This window comes from Manis javanica, chromosome 18 (assembly GCF_040802235.1).
Source record: "Manis javanica isolate MJ-LG chromosome 18, MJ_LKY, whole genome shotgun sequence".
Lineage (NCBI taxonomy): Eukaryota > Metazoa > Chordata > Mammalia > Pholidota > Manidae > Manis > Manis javanica.
In genome coordinates, this window is record NC_133173.1 from 4,479,016 (window position 1) to 4,503,669 (window position 24,654).

The 24,654-nt window shown below is 39.1% G+C and overlaps 1 protein-coding gene across 1 annotated transcript in view; it reads right to left on the minus strand.

The window, feature by feature from the left end:
• Nucleotides 1-24,654, minus strand: part of TICRR (TOPBP1 interacting checkpoint and replication regulator) — a 34,784-nt gene that overhangs the window by 6,487 nt on the left and 3,643 nt on the right. Inside the window, exons 2-18 of the mRNA XM_017651353.3 lie at nucleotides 23,118-23,397; nucleotides 21,337-21,575; nucleotides 19,962-20,196; nucleotides 18,880-19,009; nucleotides 15,146-15,285; nucleotides 14,142-14,360; nucleotides 11,316-11,464; nucleotides 10,538-10,638; nucleotides 10,147-10,240; nucleotides 9,973-10,052; nucleotides 9,565-9,804; nucleotides 8,961-9,057; nucleotides 7,211-7,268; nucleotides 5,665-5,811; nucleotides 2,758-2,848; nucleotides 1,685-1,743; nucleotides 101-235 (exon numbers count right to left, since the gene is read on the minus strand). Coding sequence (XP_017506842.3) covers nucleotides 101-235; nucleotides 1,685-1,743; nucleotides 2,758-2,848; nucleotides 5,665-5,811; nucleotides 7,211-7,268; nucleotides 8,961-9,057; nucleotides 9,565-9,804; nucleotides 9,973-10,052; nucleotides 10,147-10,240; nucleotides 10,538-10,638; nucleotides 11,316-11,464; nucleotides 14,142-14,360; nucleotides 15,146-15,285; nucleotides 18,880-19,009; nucleotides 19,962-20,196; nucleotides 21,337-21,575; nucleotides 23,118-23,397 — 2,494 coding nt within the window. The remainder of the gene's footprint in view (nucleotides 1-100; nucleotides 236-1,684; nucleotides 1,744-2,757; nucleotides 2,849-5,664; nucleotides 5,812-7,210; nucleotides 7,269-8,960; nucleotides 9,058-9,564; nucleotides 9,805-9,972; nucleotides 10,053-10,146; nucleotides 10,241-10,537; nucleotides 10,639-11,315; nucleotides 11,465-14,141; nucleotides 14,361-15,145; nucleotides 15,286-18,879; nucleotides 19,010-19,961; nucleotides 20,197-21,336; nucleotides 21,576-23,117; nucleotides 23,398-24,654) is intronic.

A 24,654-nucleotide genomic window follows, 5' to 3' on the forward strand; every position in this document is an offset into this window, starting at 1 on the left:
GTCAAGAAAAAATGTCAAATTTCATACTTCTTTTCTCAAAAATACTTCCCATGGAGTCAGCATGCATGGACTTCTGAAGACAGGTGGGCAAGCACGTTACCTGACTTGTCTTGCTGGAGTGAGTGAGCCCTCTGCACACTTCGAGACTTTGGCTGAGATGCAGAATAGAAGGAACCAGAACTTGTCCTGCTGAGTGACAACTGCTTGATTCGAGGACTTCGTCTTAAACTTATTTCTATAAAACCAGAATCACAGTTTGTAATCAGGGAGAAATGCAAGCCTGACATTTTCCCATGTATGAAATGGGTAAAATTTATGTAATACCACTTAGAAGATGGAAATTTGGCAAGCTGCTGGCTTTGAGACTTCTGGAGTTTGTAACACAGAGGCGTACAACACAGATCTAATTCATTTTACTGAGCTTTGCAGATAATGTATCTTTTACAAATTGAGGGTTTGGGGCAACCCTGCATCAGGCAAGTCTATTTGGTGCCATTTTTCCAACAGCATTTGCTCGCTTTGTGTCTCTACATTACATTTTGGTAATTCTCACAATATTTCAAACTTTTTCACTTCTATTATATTATTATGGTGACCTGTGAGCAGTGGTCTTTGATGTTTACTATTGTAACTGTTTTTGAGTGCCATGAGCCATGACCATATAGGACGGAGAACTTAGTTGATGAATTATGCATGTGTGCTGACTGCTCTACCAACCAGCTGGTTCCCTGTCTTTCTCCCTCTCTTCAGCCTCCCTGTTCCCTGAGACACAACAAAACTTAAATTAGACCAATTAATAATAACCCTACGATGGCCTCTAAGTGTTCAAGGGAAAGGAATAGCCACTTTTTCATTAAGGTGTGTACGAAGTTGTTTTCTTAGACATGATGCTGCTGCACACTTAACAGACTACAGCATATAAAGGGTAAATGTAACTCTTCTTTCAATCACTGGGAAACCAAAAAATTCAGCTCCCTTCATTGTGATGTCTGCTTTGTGGCGATGGTCGGGAACCGAACTCACAGTGTCTCTGAGATGCGCCTTTCCACGGCTCCCACAAAGCACCAAAACCCACTGACTCACTGGGCTGTTACTTTCAGAAGTCTCATAAACTGCTGCCTTTAAGCATGATGTTCAGTGAAAAAAAGGTTTGTAGATTAAAAAAGTCACAGCATAGTGATTTTTGTAAAAAACCAAAATTGCAGTTTTCATATGTGCAATTTATATACTTGTACAGATATAACACCTGTAAGTATTATTAAAGCTAAAATGTCAACAGAATATCTCTGAGTTACGGGATTTCCAAGTGATTATTAAAAATTTGGCTTCTCTATACTTTCTGATTTTCTACAATAAGCAAAAATTACTTGAGCAATTAAAAAAATAAGTTAGGTTTTGGAAACACTTCCTCATCACACAGACAGCACTTTGTATTACACAGTGGTTTAGCTCTCACTCTGAATTCCACCTCTGTTGGTAAAAATATTTCTTCTCCAGAAATTCTCTCAGTTAAATTCAGTGTTATTTACTGGTGAACACCGTGGGCCCAGAGCTATCCCAGTGTCTATAAGGTATCTTAGGGTATGCTAAGTGACACACTCAAGGACCGGAGGGTTTTTGTAGACATGAGATAAAATTTTAAAATCCCAAAATTCCAAAACAAAAAAATATATATAGTTAATACCATCTCCTTTCTCTGGGGACTCTTCAACAACGTCAATATCAGGACCAGGATCAGAGGACCTTAAAGAAGGACAAGCGGAAGGATTATATGTATCATTCGTACCTAATGCATGTGAAAGGGGGATAGAGCTTGTCACCTCACAGAGTAAATAACACAGGGTTTGACAGCACCACTGTCAGCAAGCTTTCTCATACGCTACTGTCGAGAGTGAAATGGTTAGAACCTTTTTTGGAAAGCAGTTTTACAACAGAAAAATTAAAAGTACATATGCCTTTAACCCACCCTTTCACTTCTTCAATTTATCCTATAAATTGTGTGTAAAATCCATACACAAATAATATTAAGATGGAACCTTGATAAGACTGAGTAGACACCCTTCTTTATTCTTCCTGAACTAAAAAAACTCTGAACGTTACATATGAAGTGAGCTTATAAAGACTAAAAGGTAGAGAGAAGAGGGGCCAGAGGAGACAGGGCTGTGGGCTCCTGGGGTCTCCTTTTTGCCTCACGGATCCCACAGTGGATGCTGGAGACAGTGACAACCAGAACATCTCAAGAGGCACAGACAAAACGATGCCTCCCGGGCAGCCAGCTCTCTCTAGCCAAAGCAACAGGCAAGGGGCAAGCCTAGCAAAAAAGAAACTTTCTGATGCTTCGTGGCTGACTCCAACCAATTGCCATGGAAAACTATGGCCTCACCAGCAGAGGCCAAGTTGGGACACCAGACTTCCAAGCCTTGTCCCTAAGTAGGAATGAAAACTCCTAGGAATAAATGGATTTAGAAAATGTGGAAAACCCAGTCAGTGGAATACCACTCAGCACTAAAGAGGGATCAACTATGAATATACACAACAGTAGGCCTGAATATCAGCCACACCAGGCAAAAGACGCCTGACAAAGAATACATCCTGTATGATTCTCCAGCCCTCAGAGTTTATATCATGCTCTTTGATTATAAGTAACACAATTAAGACTTGTGTCATGAAGGTCACAGGAAGGGAACCAGCAGCCCAAAGGTCACCAGGAAGGCCGTGTGGGTACATACGAAGAAGCCGGACAAGGGGCTCACTCACCTGCCCTTGATTTGTCTATGAAGCAGCCTTCTGGAGATTTGCTTATGTATTGGAGTCTCGGCCACACTTTTAGTCAACAGTTTGTGGTAACCTAAAATGCAAACAGCATATCTTTCATTTAACTTTATCAATAAGCAGTTTGAACTTATATATGGCTTACTACTTAAGCTGGAGTGGGTCTTAATGGTCTTTGAACTAAGATCTAACCACAGGACTCAATTAACATGAAACAACAGTTTATCAGTATTAGTACGGATTAAATAAATAAGCCCATGTAAAATATAAATTATAATCTAATAAGCAATCCTGAAGAAATGAAAAGTGCTCACTAGGGCTAACACATTGATCCATCTAGTTGATGGTGCTTATATTTAGGATTAAATGAAGTAAAGTATGTGAAAATGCTGGTAAGTCATGCAAACATTTCAAATGTTAAGAAATTTAATAGTAAGAAAAGTCTGACTGCCATAGTGTTCGCAGGACAGCACACAGTCAAGCTCCTCATGGAAGAACTGGTTTAATGGGAGTTCAAAATGGCTAGAAAGAGGAGTGGTTGGCAGGAATGTGGAGTTGAGGGCCTCTGAAAAAACTCCACAGAAGGAATGGGAACACTGGCAAAAATGGTCAAAATCAACTTTAGAAATCTGGAAACTAACCAGCTAGCAACAATCCAAGAAATATGTATTCAAGAAAAACAACTGATCTTGGAAGAGTGAGCTTTGTGGAACTTTAACTTGCCCCAGTTCCGGCCCCCTTCTCCAGCCCTGCAGCTTAGCGAACCGAGAGCCAGGGGTCACTGTGAAAACCATCAGCCCAGGAGCCTCTGGGATGGGGTCTAATGGGACCAACGCTCCTCCAAAGCCTCTTTCCCAACGTCATTATGTGACCTGCCTGGCAATTCCCCGGAAAACCCTGCTCACAAGGGCTATCTCTATTTGACCTTAGAACTCACCCAGTGCAAACAATCCTTTCCCAGGGAACACTTACTGAAAACTATCAGCAGCAACTGCAGACATCACAGTTGCCAGAAGTGGTGATAACAGCTGGGGCAAACAACAAGCTAACCAGAGGTTTAAAAGGGAAAACAGGAATGAGGTGTCCACAGAGGACTCCGCAAACTTCCAACATATTCCTGGGAACCTACAAGTCCGTGCAATGTAGGGCTGTGTGCACACCCAGGAGAGACCTGAGAAGGCCTGACCCTGGCACCTACGGCCAACCCCGAGGCTCTGGAAAAGCAGGAGTTGTGAGCTGCCTGGCTGAGTCTGTGGGAACGAGCCAACAGAGGGCCGCTCAGCAAAGGCTGAGAAACCTACCGGTTCCAGGCATTTAAGGAAACCTCTGATCATTAGCTGACCGCTCAGCTAACCGAGCAGGGATTTTGGTGGCCACATGACAGAATGTAGACTTTAGAATTAGTTCAGGAAAGTCACTAAACAAACAAAACAATAACAGTAACAAGTCCTGGTAAGGCAGGAAGACCCCTGATTATCAGAATTGCTTCATATTCTTTAAAACACCCAGTTGTCAACAAAATACATTAAAAAATACAAAGAAATAAGAAGTATGGTCCATATACAGGGGGAAAAAAGGCAGTACAAACTGTCCCTGAGCAAGTCCAGATATTGGATCTATTAGACCAAGACTTTAAAGAGGCCATTTGAAACAATACACTCAAAGAACTAAAGAGAACTGTGTCTAAAGAACCAGATGAAAACCTGAGTCTGATGACTTGCCAAAGAGCAAACATCAATTAAGGGACAGAAATTATAAAAAAGGACCAAACAGAAATTCTAAAGTTGAGTAGTACAATTTCTAAAGTGAGAAATTAATTTGAGGGGTTTAGCAACAGATATGAGGTGGCAGAAGAAGGAATCAACACATTTGATGATGGACTAATTGAGATTATCCAGTCTGACAGTCTGATGGACAGAAAGAAAAAAAATGAAGAAAAATAGTCTCAGACACCTGTGGGATAGCACTGAGCATGACGGCAAGCACCTGCCGGGTCCAGATAAAGAAGGAAGGAAGGGGCAGAAATAGCATGTGAAGAAATACTGGATGAAAACTTCCCAAGTTCGATGAAAGACATCACATCCACGAAGTTCAATAAAACCCAAGAAGGATAAAGTCAAAGAGATCCACTCCTATATAAAACCTAACCAAACTGTCAGAAGTCAGAGAGAAAGAATCTGGAGAGCAACAGACTGATCATGTATAAAGGACCGTCTACAGGAATAGCAGCTGATTTCTAATCAGAAACAAAGGACAAAATGGGAATGTGATAATGTATTCAAAGTGCTGAAAGAGAAAAGAATCAACCAAGAATTCTACACCCAGCAAAATTACTGTTCAAAACTTAAGAAGAAATCAGCACATTCCCAAATTAAAAACAAACAAACAAAAAACCCAAAAATATAACACAGAGAATCTGTAACTAGCAGACCTGCCCTAAAGGAAGAGAATCCTTTAAGCGGCAAGGAAGGGGGCACTAGAGAAACACAGATCCACACTGGAAATTAAAAGAGCACTGGCAGAGGTAACCACATAAATAAATATAAAAGACACTAGAACTATTCATTGTTTGTAACTTTTTTTCTCCTGAGTTAAAAGATAAGACCAATAATTATAAATTAGTGTTGATGGGCATACAATGTATAAAGATGTAATTTGCATGACAGTACAGCACAATGGATGAGGTAGGTAGGAAAAAGAACTTTATAGGAGCCAAATTTTTTAATGCCACTGAAATTAAGTTGACATTAATCTGAGCTAGGGTTTTACCAGATATTCATTGTTATCCCCAGGGGGAGCGATGTCTCACAAAATGGTGTGTGACAAAGAAGACTGTGGGAACTGGATCGGATCCAAGAACTGCCCCCTCTCCTGGCTACCCTGAGGCAGTACCTTTGGGCCTCTTGAGGTTGTCAAGTTTACACTCCAGACCTTCCACAGCTGACACAGAATGGCTTCTAGGAAACCCCCGCTTTACCGATCTCTTTGAAGGAGAAATCATTTCCTGGTTGAAGAGATTTCTTCGAACTTTGGTCACTTCTGAGGGCATAAAGAAAAGGCCAAATATTATCACTAATAAATGCCATATCTGGGAGAAGATACCTAAAACAGAAGTTGCTGAAGAAAACTGCCTACAGACTGACTGCTATATTCAGATTTACTAATGGGATTTCCTTAAATATTATACTCACATGGTACATTAAGGCCATTTACTCTTGCAGATTCAATGTTAAATCCAGGTTTTCAGGAACGCGAGGAAGGCCCACATCACTTAAATCAGAAGTTTTACTCATTGTAAAATAGACATAATCCTGACGTAAGAGTTTGGCTAATGAAGGTCCTAGTCCTCTTGTATATCCCGGGGTTGTGATGATTTTCCTCACTTTGGACCTTTTTGCTGCCTTGTATTCAGCTTAACCTCAAGTAGAGAAACTTTTCAATCACAGATTTCATTCTTCTTCTGAGTATTTCACTAATTTGCTTGCTTATTTTAAATTCTCTTCCTGACTCCAGAGCATGAGAGCTGTGACCATCTACACTCAAAGTTAGGAAAAACAGCTGGAGTCCAGAAATACTTGACAAAGCTAGCAGGATGGCATTTTAATCCTAAGCAAGATGGCCCAGAGAGGCCACTCAAAAATTCACCAAGAGTAAACTCTAGGAGCAGGTCACTTAAATGCACACAAATAAACTGGGAGGAACCCTTATGCTTACCCATCAACGATATAAACATTAATGTTAAGGACACCAGTAACACACCACAGTTTCAAAAAGTGTTTCTATCTCCCATATAAGAGTCCCTGTTATCTGCCTTACGCTGTCTGTGAAATGGATTTATGGCCTGACAGCCAGCTTTTATTTACTTTGTTTTTCCCAAGTTTTTGAAAAGTGTAACGTCTACAGGAAATTTCAAAGACTAATGCCGTAAACAGTCATCATTAACCACCCCCTCCCCAATTCTCTCTCTCTGTTTGTAGTTTCCCACTCCCTACACTGTGGTCATAAGCCGCAGGCATCATAAGTCTCCAGGTCCCTGTCCTCCAGCGCGTGCCTCCTGGGACCAAGGGCGTATCAGCGGGCATAGGATCCACCTTCCAGTCTCTCTCATTGCCTCAACAGCTTCTTGCTTGGGCCTTAACTTTAGTAAGAACTTAAACTTCTTTCATCTAAACCAGTTTTGCTGCCTCTCTTTTTTTTGGCTTTCATGATAATGGCTTTAAAAAAAGAAAAGATTTCAGGCCAGTTATTTTGCAGAAGGCAGTATTTTGAGACCATGTGAGTATCTTCTTCTCCCAGCCCATGGTGTTTGGACATATTTCATTAACCAGCAGCCATACAAACCTGTAATTTATAGTTTTAAGCAGCTGCTTAAATCCATACAATCAAAATAAACTTGTCACTCTAGCCCACAAATGCACACACTGAGGAAACAGCATACCTTGTACTGTATCTTTCACTGGGAGTGCAGGTTGCTGGAGAGCAGGGCAAGTGTGCTCCTGAAAGGGGAAAACATCAGCATTCATTTAAAATAAAAATAAAAATTCCACAGGAAGCCCTTTGATTTTTGCAGTTCCACACAGTGAAACATAAATTATGGTACATCCATCCAATGCAGACATTACAAGAATTAGGAAGACCTGTAAGAATAGGGAAGGAAGGAAGGCCTAGATACACTAACGTGTAAGAGAGGTCCGTGATAGGGAAAAGTAAAAAATAAATAAATAAAGTAAGTATAGTAGGCTAACCATTTGTAAGCTTATGTACATGTGTGTGTGTAGAACACACATGTTTAAGCCTTTGGTGTGTGCGGTGGTTATATACAGAAAAGGGCCTGGGAATAAACACAGTAAGCTGGCATCAGTGATTACTTCTGAAGGGTGGATGGAGAAGGGACACTATAACTTTTAACTTTGTATGATTTCAATTTTTTAGTGATGGTCATGTATACCTTTTATGACAAAAAATAAGAGAAAACCCATATGAAATGATTAGAGGATGGAACTTATCTGTATTAAACTGCTATTTATTTGCTATTTATAATAAAGGATTCAAGAGTCTAAAATTCAGCTGCATCTAAACAATGAAACTGTTTTTAAAGATTTGTTTTTTCCATTTTGCCAGTGTAAGTGAAGAATGAACTACTTCCTAAGGGCAGAGACTTAAGAAACGATGTTGTTTATTAATTAAAATTAAAATTGAGTCGTAGTCTCAGTAAATCTGGTCTTAAATGCATAAATAATCTGAAACATAACTTTCAAAAAGAAGTGCTGGAAAAGACTGTAAATCATTATAAAATTCAGTGAGAGAGGAGGTCTGGTCTGACATGTTCTGGCCATCCACTCCTGGATTCACACTCTCCCATCAAGATTCCAAGGTATCTAAGATTTGCATCATATTCACTTATACTTATTAAGGCATATTAAGAAAGTGAACACCAATAACTCTTAAAAAAAAAAAACCACACTTCCAATTCCACAGGATTGTTACTATAAATCTTTGGAAACAGAACAAACCACTATTGTAATGATAATACTTCTAAAGCTAGTTCGTACAGAATTTTAGCTTTAATCAGTTCATGCGGTTCAGAAGTTTCAATGCATTCTTTGTTGCTCATCTTTCCCTAGCAAGACACTAATTCTACTCAGAATTACTAAGTAATTCTACTAACTAGACCCTTCCTGGGTTTTTTTGTTTGCAAGTAGTAAATACCTTCCTTAAGTCCTTACATCTACTGCAATAGAAAAACAATCACCACCTAGCGTCACGACAGCTCTTAAAACAAAAAAAATTGTTTTCAAAGAAAAACACAGGTACTGAAAAGTTCTTATATGATACATGTTATTTTTCAGTTGTCTCTTTGCTTATGTTAGCTATTATTTTACAAGTTTTCTTATCTATGTTAAAGATTTTGAATTAACTTAGTCATTCCTAACTTTGACTTGCTATTTTTCTTTATATCACCTGTCATTCTTCTGGGTAAAATGGATAATCTTTAACAAACTTGTGTTTCTTTATTCCTTGGATTACAGTTGTATACACATACATAAAAACATCTGATTTGATTTCTGTATCTTCCAATGTCCATTTCCTAAAAGTAAGACACTGCTTTTCAATCTTATTTATTGTGTCAAGTCAAGCTGGAGGCAACGACTTGGTGGGCCATTTCCTGTCTCTTGGAAATGACTTACATTTTTTGTAGCTCTCTTGGACACTTTGGGAATTTCAATTTGTCGAAGATTCTGTGAAACTTCTGCAATGCTTTTATGTCTTATTAATGCATTTTTCCTTTTAAAAATAGAAAGAAACAGTCAATACACATTCAACAGAGATTATAAGTAGTTAAATTAGAGCAGAACTACAGTTTAAAATAAAATGCTATTTAAATAAAAGTTATCTTAGTGTTGGCCTGAATTTAGAGGAAAACAACTCAACCCTAGAATTTCTAAAAATCACTACTATAAATTCAACTAGTTATGAATAATGAAAAGCACCACGGAAAACTTAAAGTAAGGTGAAATTCTAAGCTTATCTCATAAAAGGTTTCCTGGAGACCCCCATGTGGGCAGTCAAGAAGGGCGCTGTGGACCATATATACAAAGTACATGTTCCCCATGATAAAAGTGTCAGATGCTCCTTGTTAGGAACTCCAAAAACTGGCTTCTGTGATTCACACATAAGGATAACTATTAATTTAACAAATTGTAAACAAAGACAGTTGGACTATGGTTTAAACATGCCCTTTTTCAGAACTGTAACAGTCCAAGTAATTCCTTTCATTCCTTGAGCTCCCACCTTCTCTTCTTAGCTGATCTGGTCCGTAGCTCCTCTAGTTGATCAGATTCAGTGCCACCCGACACTGATTTATGAGCACTTGACATAAGAGGCACAGAAAGAAGGGGTGATTTGCTGTCTTGTGTCAAGGAGTCATCGCTGAAAAAATCTGTAGGAAGGACACCAGCCAGCTTCTGAGGAATCACAAACCCTAGGCTGTTGTAAAGATTTCCAAGTGTCTTTGGGATAGAGCTGATATACCTTTGGGACAGAGTTGATAACCAATAGGCTGGTTAAACATGCAGCAGTCAACATTCCACCCTCTCTAGTGCTCCCTCACCCAGCATGAGAAATAGTTCTTATAATTCCCAAGTTCTGAGACAATACCATATGCAGTTCTTAGTAAAATTATTTTAAAGTAAAACTTACAATCCCAAAATTTCCTCCAGAAACTTTGCTAAGTATGCCGAATCCTCAGTTAAACATATCATGCGCAGCCAATCAGTCACCTGAAGAAGATTTTAGAAGATGATCACATGCCCTCTGCAGGGAAGCTGAGAGCATCTATGGCATGCATCCAGGGGCACTAAGCTCTATACTTGCCTCCTCCACTAATTGTTCCATATTATCTGTACTTTCATGTATTGAAGGGCACTGCAGACACATCTCCAAACGAAGAAATACCTGAAGCTGGCATCTTGAGAGAAAAAAATACGTGGTCATATCTATTGTGAGTGCTACTGAACTAAAGCTCCTTCTTTAAGCATATATCTATCTATATAAAAACAACTCAAAAGAAGAGCTGCTGCCTTCTCTGAATGACAATATGGTTATTAGGTAAATGGGTGGGTCAAACTACATATTACGGCACCAAGAAGAACCAGCTACAAAAGCCTCTTTGAGCAATGGACAATCTGTTTTAACAATGACACAAGCAAAGCTCGGAGCTCTGTTTTGGAGTAACAGTTAAGGGAAAAAAAAGGCAGTTACGTACTCTCTGATGTTGTCTTCTTTATCTAGTGTTTTCCCTAGATTCTGTCGAAGATTTTTGCTAGTTTTTAAGAGGGTATTTTTTACTTGATTCAGACAGTGCATCTGAAAATACAAAATGATTTCATAGAATATTAAGTTACTTACTTCTCTCTTTCACAGCAAACTAATGCTCTAAGAAGGGAAATACATTCCCTTACAAATTTCCCCCTTCCTTTATTTAAATGAAAAATAGTGAAATGAATATTCTTTTGTATATCTTAAAAAAAAGAACATGGTAAAAAAGTATTTTAGAGCAAAGGGCATGGATACAACAAGCCTGCAGATTCGAACTCTCTTAAAACAATGGTTTGCAATTCTTCCTGTGATAATCGTCATCTAGCAAGCTTTTTAAAAGTGTAGATGCCCAGATCCCAACCTCCCAGGGATCTGTTTTAGTTGGTCTGGAGATAGCCCGGCACCAGCATTTTAAAGAAATGTCATAGGTGACTCTAAAGTGCAGCAGAGTTAAGCACTTCCGGCTTTATCTGTGCAGCTCTGATGACGATGGAGATTTCTTTAGAAAAGGAGTACATGTGATTACCCTCACCTGGCCCATTTCCTTCATTTCTGCCTTACCGGTTCATCGTGTCCAACTTCTAATCTCTGGAATGTGCTTACCCCTGTCCTCATTTTATTTTTAAATCATGTACTGCATAATAGACATTTTCTGAGACATCTGAACCAAACCCACCAATAAGCAACCACATTAATGGCAAGCGACCCCACCCAGGTTCTCTTACTTCTAATTCCTTTGTGCCTCTGGATTTTAGGAATGCTTTAATGGTTGAGATCAGGTTCCGAGCACATGAATACATGATTTCTCCTGTGGCCACCGTCTTTTGGTAATTTTCATGTATATAAGATAGTAGCTCCTCCTCAGTTTTAAAATCTGTGGGGGAAAAAAGGTCAAATTATCAATCCAGCTGAAGTCGTCGTATTGTGTAAGCCCATGGTTGTCTGCTGGAATTTTTGTCTCATGGCAGAAATTTGGCTGTGTCTGGCTTGCCAAGACTGGTGGGGAGGGTAAGGGTGCTACTGACATCTAGTGGGCGGAGGCCAGAGATGCTGCTAAACATCCTAGAGGGCACAGGACAGCCTTCCGACAATTATCCAGTGTGTCAAATGTCAGCAGTGATGAGAAGGAAAAGTACAGGGACAGGGATTAATTTTAAGGCTTTGAAAATCAAGTGCATGGGTTGAAAATGTATGGGTAACCACCAATGAGAAAGAAAGAAACTGTATAACCTTCAAACCTAGCAGAGAGGAAAAAAGAAGAATAAAGAAAACTTGATTCCATGGCCTGTTAGAAAGGAAAAAACAACAAAAATAAGACACTGAAGAACACCTAGGCTTATCAGCAAACCATAATTACAAACACTTATTTTACAAATACGCTTGCTGGCTAACAGAGAGATACTGTCAGACTGGAATAAGAAAAATTTAAGCTGTTTACAAAAGATATACCCGAAACACATGATGAAGAAACACTGGAAATAGAGCAACAGTGAGAGACTGAGGCAAACACTATCCAACGGGAAGCTAGTGAAGCAAAACAGACTTCAAGGCACAGACTTATTAGGAACAAACAGAGTTATTATTCATTCACTGAAGACATAATTACAGGGAAAATATGAATTATTCTGAATTTATATGCACCTGTCAAGAAAGCCTCAAAATATCTGATGCTAAATTTGGCAGAACTGCAAGAGAATTTTGACAAATCCATGCAGTTGAAGACTATAATACAATCATCTCAGTTACAGAGAAAAGAAGTAGAAAAAAATAGTAAGCATGTTGAATATTCAAACATTACTAAACTTGATGTAAAAGACATATATAGAACCAAATACCCAAGAATTAGGGAATATACATTTTTCAGTACAAATGGAGTATTAACAAAATGTAACCACATATTAAGCCAGAGTTTCAGCAAATATTAAAGAATAAATATCTTACAAGATATGCTGTCTGCACACAGGCCAAAACATTAAAAACTAATTATAGAAATAAAACACTCCCTAATATTATAGATGTCAGAAAATATTTATAAATAAGTACCAATGGAAAGAGAATATAGCAAACTAGTATAACGCAGTTAAATTTACACTTAAAGGAAAATTTATAGATTTAAATTATCTTTTAAAGAAGAAAAAATTTAAAACCAATTAGCTAAGGGTCCAACACAAGAAATAACATGACAGTAAACCCAAAAAATAAATGAGGCGATAAGATAGGAGCAGAAATGAACAGGAAAAAGTAGAAATGAGAGATCAGTAGAAACAAAAAATGATTGAAAAGCCAAATAAAATAGAGAAATCTAAGACTGTGCAGCTGAAGAAGAGAGAGAAAGGGCATAAAGAAACACTATTAGAAATGAAAAAATAGAGCAGAAATTCAAATTACTAATTCAGGTTACAGCTGAAGTTCATTTTTTCTGTTAAGATAACCAGTTGTTCCAGCACCACTTCTTGCAAAGATTATCCTTTTCCCATTGAGTTGTTGGGGCACCTTTGTCAAAAATCAATGCACCACCGTGGTGCAGGTCTATTTCTGGGAAGAATTTAGTCCAGAAATTGTGTTAATACCACATTAACACTGTCAACTTTGCCCTCCCTTGAATGTATCATCCACATTCTTTTAAGCCTTTACTAGCTCATTAAAGATGTTCTGTCTCACTCGAACTAATTATCACCAATGGACCTGGTATTCCATGGGGAATACACTTTTAAAGAGCAGAAAACTTTTATTCCAGAATTTTTAAATGAACTCAAAGGTGACATCATGCCACCACTGCCTGAAGTTCATAAGCTATCTTTACAATCGCCCACAGGCCTGTCACTGTCAGTGTGAGCTGAGAATGTACCCCAAGAACGAGAAACAAACTACAATCCGATTTTTAAAAAAAGGAAAAGGAACAAATAGGAAAATAAAAGCTACTGGACTAAATTCTTCTGCCCAGCTTTGAGAGACCTCACCAACCTAGCCCTGGTTACTCACGCACCCTTCCCTCTCCCTGCATGCACGGATGTGGAAAACTTCCTCAACCACGCGTCCTATGGCCAAGCCAGAGCCCTTCGCCGTGACTGCTAATGCGCGCCCTGGTCTGACGAGCTCCTCTGTTACTCTCCTGTGGCCTCAACTCTGCTCGGTCTTTGGGGTCTAGCCTGCGCTCCACTAGCTCCTTGCAAACCTGCTCAGCCTGTCTTGGCCCTGACTGACCTTCCCTTTCTTGACTCCTGGTACATCTTCTAAATGGGCAAGTATTTTCTGTTGTAGATTCCTGGTTCTCTTACGTATTAATTTTATTAGCTCATTATACACATGATATATAATGTCAATATGTATCTGTATATATATATGCATTATTTTTATCTTTGTAGCTGGATCACAAATCTGAGAATACGATGCTATTTTTACCATATTCTCCATAACACATGTTGGGGCATATAGTAAATATTCAATAAATGTTCAATAATTGAGGGATATGATTAAAATATAAAAAATATAAGGCTATAAAAGAGTCAACATGGACTTAGACACCAAAATGCTCTGGGATTGAGGAATACCTTTAGGCTTAGAACTTCTTAGTGTCCTCCCTCTGTTTTCCCATTTCTCTGCTGTTCTTCCGCCGGCTCTCTTTGGCATCCCTCTCTCCCCCGCTGCATCTGGACTGCCATCTGGATGCGACTTCTGTGCCTTGACGTTCAGCCTTGCAACATTCAACATCTTTAAGGAGCGGCACATGGTATTCATCTTCTGCCTCACCGGAGTACGAGGGACACCTCCTACCAAAACACCACAGGAAGAGAAGTAAAATAACTTCACTTCTGTGGAATCAAGAGCTACTTTAATGCAGATTAAATATTCTGTGGAAGAATACTGAAGTGAGGTGTATCCTTCCAGAACGATCCAAATTAAGTTGTTCTTGCATCTCTTTTAACCTACAGCACACGTTAGAGTGAGAGCTCTTCTTTTAACTGAAGCTTAGGGATTAAACATCTCAATGTCATGAGATGGTATTTACATAAGGCACATGCCAGACTTATCTTGGCATCACCCAGTGGTCACAGAGTTGTGATGAAACTCTTTGGAAAAGCAATTTAGCAGTCTGCATCGATTGCAACTTTTTCCTGCTTTTTCATAGAGTAGCTTGTTCCTGGAACCTTAGGCTGGGGAACATCACTCAAAGAATAAATCATATGCACGATGCACACTACAGTATCATTTACAATGATAACTGAATACAATCTGAATGTTCAACAATCTAAGAATTTGGTAGCTTTTGTTAAGCAATGAGGTGGAAGTGTAAAAAGGCAAGATAGCAGGTGAGCAAATACATTTAAAGCAGCACCCAACACTGTATTTAAATTTGTTGTAACTAAAAATGAAAATGGGGTATACTCATTAAGAAGGTAGGATTGTGGGTCATTTAAAAAATCACTACTGTATTAACGTAATTATTTTCAAACTTGAAAAATAAGAACCTGTCCTTTCATTTTAGGGAATGTCAATCTTTTAAAATATACAGTTTCACAAGACTGCCTCTAGAAACAGCTTCCTACGTGCATACGTTTCTTTCTGCTGTCTTCCTGGTGAGACACCGTGGATTCTTCACGAGACTTTCTCTGGTAGAGCTCCGAGAGGCAGCGGGTTAGTTCACTTTCAGTTCTGGAAGGCTCTCCCTTCTCGGATGAGGCAGCCTGTAGTAACCTGGAACAATTCAGTATGTCCACCTAAAACTCTGATTTTCCAAAATGCTTTAAAAACAGTAACAAAATTCAATATCCTTTTAAAAGCTAATCAAGAGATGTCCCCGCAAGATGCCTTCAAAAATGTATTTTCTCAGGAGAGAAAATGATCCCTCTTCTCATTTATCACATGAACAAACTCCAGGGCAGAAGCTACCTGTTCACAAACCATACAGTACTGACTTTTATTAATAAGATTCTTCACTGTCCTTTGGTACATGTCTAATTAGGGCAACCATTGCACTCTGGGGCTTCCACAGTTATTTCTCACTCAGTGTCCATACATTATTAAGTACAAGATGATGCAATACCGGGTACAGGCAGCCCTCTGAGACACTGCAGGTTCGGGTCCAGACCACCACAATACAGAGAATATTGCAGTGAAGCAAGTCAAATGAATCTTCTGGTTTCCCAGTGCATATAAAAGTTCTGTTTCCACTGTACTGTAGTCTATTAAGTGTACAATTGCATTATGTCTAAAAGAAGGACATACCTTAGTTTAAAAATACTTTATGGCTAAAAAAATGCTAACCATCATCAGAACTTTAAGCAAGGTGTAATCACCGGCCACGGATCACCATAACAATTATAATAATGAAGTTTGCAATAGTGTGAGAATTACCAAAACGTGACAGAGAGACACTAAGTGAGCAAAGGCCATTGGAAAGTGGTGCCGATAAATTTGCTCCACACAGGGTTGCCACAAACCTTCCGTTTGTAAAATATACAATATGTGCGATGCATAGTAAAATGAGGTCTGCCCGAAAAAAGTTAACCACGATGACTTGTGAATAATTCTTTCACTCTGTAGTAAACTAATTTGGGATGGCTGAGAGGGGGAGGAAGTGGGGCTGAGGGACGTGATTAGCTATTAAATGCTTTTCTGCATATAGCGAAATATCAGTCGCTAAGTAAATTACGAAAATGGCACAATGTTCAGAATGTTTGTATCTTACTAGCTTCCATTACCTGCTATCACCTGATTTAAAAGTAGGAGAAAGTTATGGCAACATTAGTTGAGTCTGCTGGGGCTATCAGTGTCCTACCTGCAGCAGGTCTGAAACTAATTCTCCCTAAGTGTGTTGCTGTTTCCTTTAACAGAGGTGAGGTTTTTTTCTGTTAATGTTTAGAATTTAGAAACCTTTCAAATACACAGAAAAGCAGAAAAAAACATTATTAAATAGTTAAGTATGTACCTCCCACCAAGATTAAATACTTGTTAACAGTTTGCTATATCTGCTTCAGATCTTTTTTAACAAAATTAAGCATTATAGACACACACAAAGCCCCAACCTTTTCCCACCCCTTTTTCCCAGAGGCATTCCTAGATTTGTGTGTATCTTATTTACCAACATGAACTGCTATGTTGTTGTAAATTCTTTTAAAAAGTGGCATCATACAACACCATCCTTTTGAAATTTTGTTTCTACTAACATATCTTTCATGTGCATATAAATAGCTCTAGTTTATTCAGTTTTACTAATATATATATATATATATAATATTCTATTGTATAACTATACCATAGTTTATCCATTTCCCTGCTGAGGATTAGCTGGTTCTTTCCACATTTTTGTTTTTAATGACTGGGAGAGAACATTCTAACATAGCTCTCCTTGAGGTTGTACAAAAATTTCCTTAATGTAGACACCTAGAAGTGAAATTGCTTGGTGTCAGAGTGTGTGAAGTTTCTGCTTACCTAAGAATATAAATTGTTCTCTAAAACGGTTGTAGCCATTTACACTTCTATCATGTAAAGGTTCTCATGTCCATACATGCTATTGTCAGATTTACTACTTTTTGGTAATCTAATAGGTATGAAATAGAATATTGTGGGTTTTTTCTTATTGTGGTTTTAATTCCCATTTGCCTAAACTGAGCGTTTTTCCAAATTGCTGCTCTTGGGCTTCCTTGTAAGAACTGCTTGCTCACATCCTCTGCCCAACTGCTTATCTTGTTCTTACTGGTTTTTAGGCGCTCTGTACTAACTTGGACACTATCCTTTGCTGGTATATGGATTACAGCTGCCCAGGTTTATGACTAGTCTTTTTCATTACACAGAAATTTTTAAATTCATTATAATGTATATATAGTTTCCTTCACGGTTTGAGTTTTTTATGTCTCACTTAAGAAATCCAACCCTAGCCTGATCTTCTGTGTTTTTTCATCTTACAATTTTTCCTTTTTTCTTCTGGATAGACAATTATCACACCACTACTTACTGAATAGCCTCTTCTTCTAATTTATAACGCTGCCATTGTCATATGCCAAACTCCCATACGTGTGTGGGTCACTTCCTGGGCTTGCCGTTCCATTGGTCTCTGTTGATCCTTGCACTAGTACCACACTGCCCTCCTTATCACTAGAGCTTTATGGTAAATTTTGCTATCACATAGGGGAAGATGCACCTTTTGTTTTGTTCTTAGCTTTTTGAGCTGTACCATGTCCATAAATCAGAAGATTCATTATTAAGGTATCAGTTCTTCCCAAATTAACCTATAGACTCAATGCACTCTCAGTCAAAAATCTTAGCAGGCTCTGTGGAAATTAATGGTAAAGCTTAAATTAAAATGTGAAGGATCTAGAATAGTCAAAGCAATGCTGGGAAAAAAAAACAAAAAAAAAAAAACAGAACAAAGTTAAGAGGACTCAGACTACCTGATTTCAGTCCTCAAGACAATATGGCATTAACACTTTCTGAAGTAGTCTTTCCAGAAATAGACCTGCACAATAGTGGCCAAATGATTTCAACAAAGGTGCCACAGTAACTGAATGAGAAAGACTGTCTTTTAACAAATGGTATTCAAACAACTGGATATATGTATGGAAAAATATAAACCCTGACTTACCTCTTAATAATATTTTGAATTTGCTATATATTTTATATTTGTAATATTGATTTATATCTATTTTTAAATTGCTCAAAAATCTTGCTATAGATTATTTGGCGTCTCAAGAATCATCTTTTGTTTCTATTGATTTCTGCTTTCTACTTGATTCACTTTTTTTTTTCTCTTTATTGTGGCCTTCTTTATTTCTTGGGTTTACTCTCTCATATTATTTCCTTTGTTGGACACTTAGCTAATTGGTTTTTAATTTTTCTCCTTTAAAAGATAGCTTAAGTCTATAAAAATTTTCCTTTAAGTATAAACTTAGCTGCATTATGCGTTTGCTATCTTTATTTTTATTGCAATTTAATACTAAATATTTTCAGACATCCATAACATAAGGGAGCATTTTTTTGCAATGAATTTCCCCCCAACTTTTTTACTGTAGTAAAATACACATAAAGGTTAAAATCATTTTAACCACCTTTAAGTACATAGTTCAGTGGTATTAAGTATATTCATGTACTACTATCACTTCCATCCATCTCCGGATTCTTCTCATCTCGTGAAATTGAAACTCTATACCCATTAAATGCTGTTTATAATTAGTTTTTAATATTATTGGACTGTAACTCAGAAAATAAGGTCTATTAAAAAAACCCAACAAACCCACATGCATATATGTGATCAATATATAATCAATACCCAGAGAAATAAAAATGTATTACCAAAATGACTCCATCAAATTTGAGCTGGCGCCACTGTGGTTAGAGCAGGGAAACCACCTCTCCACAACAGCCGCAGTCCAGGGAGTGGTGCGTCCAAGCTCCTGCTGGGCCCACTCGGGAACAGGAGGGGCTACAGGGGCAGAGGAGTAGAGATGGAAGAGCAAGGACAGGGAGAGAGGCGTTAGAACCGAAGCAGAGAGTCCCAGCACCGGCTCCTCCCTTGGGACATACACAGTGGCATCATCTGCCACCAGCTCAACCCAAGCCTACGGTGTCTATGAAAAATGCTGCTTCAAAAACAGACAGACGCAGGCTTCCTCACTGCTCCTCCAAAGCACCAGACACAACCCCCCTCACAGCCTTGGCCGTCGCCACTGCCTCTATCAGCAATGTTCTCTCCCTATCGCTTCGTTCATGCCTTTGCTCAAACATTACTTTTCACAAGGCCTGTTCAAAATTACAAACTTCCCACCTGTAACACTCCCCACCCCTTCTACCGGCTGTATTACTATAGCACTTTATCCCTTTCTAATATACTATATAATTTCCTTATTTAGTTTGTCTCGTCTCCCCTGACTAGATGGTAAACTCCATGAGAACAGAAACCTCAGTCTATTTTGTTCTTGGATGTATTCCCAGTACATACATCCCAGAACAGAGAGCAGGCACTCAATAAACCTGTTGTATAAATGAACAAATGGAAGAATGATCAAAATGATTATATCTACCTAACATAAACAAGGTTTGTATCATATTAGTAACAATGCAATGAATCAGAAGGCAGACAGAATCACAACAGTTTTATATGCAGTCTTTATTAAATGTATTACAAACCAGGCTTCATTAATATCTTCGATTTCAAATCAGTTTCACAGAGCCAGATTTGGCTTCCTCAGAAGTGCTTCAGCATTTCTATAAATAATGATGACTTAAATTGCCTGAAGTATTGAAGCTTGCTTTTATCTGTTTTATAACAGATACTGGGATTCTACTTAGAGCACAGTGATAAAAAAGCTCTGATGCTGGAAAGACTGTAAATGCCTGCCCTAGAGTGTGTTAGTGACTGGATCAGAGAGGCTTACCAGAGGCAGCAGGATCTTCAAGTGGACTGTGAATCTGATTCAATAAATTATCCATAACATCAGAAACAAGGGAAGCTGTGTCCTGGGGGCTTCCTGTCACGGCTGTTTGGAGAAAATCTCTTTGAAATTCAGCCTCCTCAGTGCGGAACACAGTGAGAACTGTGGCGTTGGCAGAGAGGGGGGAAATCACCCCAGTGATGGGGGGCCAGCCTTCACCAGGGTCCACACTGGCAACCTGCATGTGAAGTTCTAATTAATTGAGAACATCAACACATGCCTAAAGAAGAATGCAGCTTAGTAAAAGACAGAATGATGGTCTCCCCCAATGATGAATGACATGAAAGAGAAAATTGTGGAAAAGACAGGCTGGGTGGCTTTAGTGCTAGAATTGAATTTACTGATCATATAACCGTAATCCCTCAACTTACAATAAGAAAAACCTAAGGTTACCAGGAATATTTGCTGAGCACTTATTATGTGCTTACTATAACTTACCAAATCCTCACAACCACTCTGAAATGGAAATGATCAGAATCCCCATTTTACAGAGGAGGAATTGAACTTGGGGAATAAGTTACCTGTTTAAGGTCACCTAGTTTGTAGTATGAGGCAGAGACCAGGCGTAGATGAGTTCTAAACCTATACTCTTAAGCACAAGGCAACACTACCACTTCAGGGATTTACACAGACCACAGAGTGGGCAGCAGAGCTGAAACCCAACCTGACCACCGGACTCCCCACCTAGTGCTCTTTCCATTAGAGCACAGAACTTAGTACATCTGTTCAGGTGGCGAGCCAGCTTTCTTCGAGGCTGTTTCATCATGGGATCCAGAAGAGAGATGTCTTCTGAGGTTACAAAGGCCAAAGACAAAATGAGGTAAGGAATTTTCTAGTGGTTTAAAAATAACTAGGATCTCTAAATCAGATCTGGGTTGGTATGTATTCTTCTCAGAAGGCATTTCTAAGTTTGTGTAACTACTAGACATTATCTAGTTTTACAGTATAGGGCTTTTTAAAAATGAGATGTACTTATTATCTAAAAGTAATAAACATCTAACAGAAGAATTAAAAAATAACAAAAAGCCACCCATCACTTCACCACCTTAATATAATCATTCCATTTGGCTCACTGCCTTTTTTCTTAAGTGAATATGATTTAACTGGGTTCGAGGCATATGCAATTTAATGAACTGTTTCTTCACTAATGAGCACTGTCATGATACTATAATGCAGACAGTATTATTTGCAAAAACTTCATCTGTTCCATGGAGACTTGTATTTTGTAGGGTAATGCTTGGCACTTCATACACGTACTTATTGCATTTTGCCAATGTGGTAATAGACAAGAACAGCTCAGCGTGTGGCGGACACCTACCAGATGTAACTCCTTGGCCATCAGCCTGTTTACCAGCTGCTGAAATAACACCCTCTGAGTCGATCGGTTCTCATCTGGAATTTGTAGCATCCAGCTATCAGTGCCCAAAGTGCCGCTTACTGGAAGATGCCACGGGGTCACTGTGCCTTTTAGAAAAATTCTGACTGGTTTCTGAAAATGTCTCTGGTGCATAGCCAAGGGTTCTAGGGTAACTGTCCATGTTTCTTGAGTTTCTTTGCCTGTTAGAAAAAAAAAAAATGTTAAAATTCTAATATAATAGTCACTAAAAATAGATTTAATAGTAAAAAAAGAATTGGGTTGTCAGTTGAGGTACTTGTATTGTCACTTAACTCACACTTTCACCCTCATTCTACTGCCCAGAGGCTATTACAGCCAAGTTCATTTATTTCTGTCGGAAAAGCTGCATATGAACAGAATGATGAGGGTACAACGTGATGTCAGAACCTCTCAGTAATTATGCCTTTGAAACAAGTATTCAAGCAACGCTGCTTACAGAAAGAGACACTGCTTCTTAAACCCATAAAATGCAGTGCATCCTATCTTATGAAGTTAATTTCTAAAGACTACAACTGATGAAACTGCTTAAACACAACTGCTCTTAAAATGTCCTTAAACTGAACATAATATGTAATAGTTCTATGTATACACCTCTATATGGTATTAGTTCTGGGTGACTATATAATGATTCAGAAATTAGATTCCCATATAGGGAATCATACGGTAAAGCAAATTTATGAAGATCCCAACATGCTGGCTCTTCCTGGTAATAAGCACCATTTTCAGCTTCTGTCGCTTAATTTGTTGTTTTTCCTCTTAATCAATCAAGTGTTTCTCTGTGGTCTTCAATCTACCGATCTCTTTGGTGGGGAAATGCAATCTTACTGTTCCAGTAAGCAGTTAGACAGACGTGAGCGGAAGGAGAGAAGGGGGGACAGCGGATCACCCGGTTTCCGCCCTGACACAGCTCTGTGTCCCTTAGACCAGCCCCTTCTGCGGTTCAGACAAACTGATAAGCAAAAGATACGGGTCCCTGAGACCATCCCGATGTTAGAGCACGTGCACTTAACGAAGACCTTGTCACTAATGACCCTGAGGCCATCATAATATCATTACTATGTCATTTACATGACATTATATGTCATTCCCATGGCTTAGACGCTCATGGGAAAAATGATGAACACAAACTTGCACAAAGAGGCTGAAGGGGAAGAAACAAGACGGATTCAAAGGATGATGTAAAGGTGGCAAAATGGGAGGGGGGAAACCAAGTAAATCCCCATAAAAAGATACAGTGTAAAACCCAGCGGGATCCATTAGGATCAGCCTGCTAGGAGACGCATACTTCCCTTTCACATTGCTAAATAAAAAACCCTTTGCAGCTTTAACTCTCTGTTGGGTCTCTGGACTGAATTCAATCCTTTGAGAAGACAAGAGCCAAGGAATTCCACAATCTACCACCCCATAACATTACCACCTATTTGCTTGGACACCTGAACGATATTATCCTTCTTTGCAAACCCTTGGGAAACCTTAAAATCACTCACTTGTTCTTTTTATACATGGGCCTGCGTCTGTTCCATACCAGAGTTCAGTCCTGTCCTGGGGCGCCACAGACTTTGCTGAGACATCTTTTAATTCCAAGCATTAATTGAGTGCCTGGGCTGCTGGAAATTCTAAATAAGAAGTTAAACACATGGGCCTGCCCTGAAGAAATGAATGTAGCTGAGACCAAAACACTCCCCAAAATATTATTTGCTTACCTTCAACAGGGAGAAATAATGTTCCTTCCATCCGCGGAAATGAGGCTTCATACTCAGGAGAATTATAAAGCAAACAGTTTAAAGTGGCATCAGCAGGCAGAGTTGAAATCCACGAAGAGCAGTGAGGTTCACTTGACAGCTTTTTTTCACTACAAAGCAGTGTTTCCCCCGCTTTAGTGCGATCCCGGCTGAGAGTTTCGGACGGCAAGACGGTGCCTCCTATCTGGTGGAGCAGTTCACATACCGTCCAGTACCCCAGGTGGTCTGGGGAGTCCCACAGCTAAAATAAAAAGTAAAGAACTTCAGGTTACTGTAAATTAGCACTCATGTATAAAGCTAAGGAAAATCAGGAGAAAGTAGAGTTGATACCTATATTAAAGGATCAAATCACAATAAATTTATTGAACCAGACACAAATAATGGTCAGCATCCTGTTACTTTATAGCCCAGCAACATAGTTACTACACAATATGCCTTCAAGAAAGTGTCCATTTAGTGAAAAAGAGCACTTCAATTCTATTTTCTGTCAAGGAACAGAAGTGATACAAACCACTGGGGATAAATCCTAAAATGTTCAGTCCATAGGAATATAAAGCCATGACACATTAATAAAAATAATTTTGTCCTATGCAACATGATGTAGCAATGGCCAGGTATCAGGGGAGGGAGATGGGATACCTCCCCTGGATGGCTGCTGACTCACCCTCCCCACAGGACTGTGTGGAGACCAAACGCGCCTCCTTAATTCTGTCTTCACTGCTTTCACTAAAGCCCTCGTCATCCCTTGCCTGGGCTCACTGTAGCCTATAAAGTCTGCACTGATTCTAATCTTTCCTCTATATTGCTCTAAGGAGTATTTTTTCAAATCACATATCTGATCATGCTAATTGTCTGAAAACTTGCAAGGGTTTCCCACTGCCTCCACCATGAAGTTCACAACCAACCCTAAACAACCTTTCCAAAACCTAATTTCTCCCTCACCCATCTCTCTTCCAGGCACCCCTCACCATTTGCTGTTTCCTGAACAGGCTGCATTTTATTATGCTTCCCTGTTTTCTGGTTCCTGGGCTTCCCCTTCTTTCTTCACCGACCCCGCATACTAATTATACTTAAGTATCCAGCTTAAACCCTGCTTTCTCTGCAAAGGCCACTCCTCACTCCTTCACACATAGCTGACTCATGCCAACCTTCTTTCAACAAACTTTTATTGAGCAACCTTTACGAGTCATGAACTAGAAAGACAGAATCCCTGTCTTCCAGAATCTTAAAGTCAGGGGTAGGGTAAACATAACAGCAATAGCATGAAAGATTTAATTCAGCATCACAATGCAACATGACAATCTTCAGGTACTATGGAACACGAAGGAGGGGCACCTGTCCTAGAAGACTACTATCATGCTGGCTGGCCTGCTCCACAAGATGAGTTTACAACTGTAGGCCACAAATTGCTTTGTGAATGTGAGGTCTTCTAGATCATCTCTAAACTTTCCATTATATTCAAGTTCAAAGAGAGGCCTGAGAGTGCCCAAGGTCACAG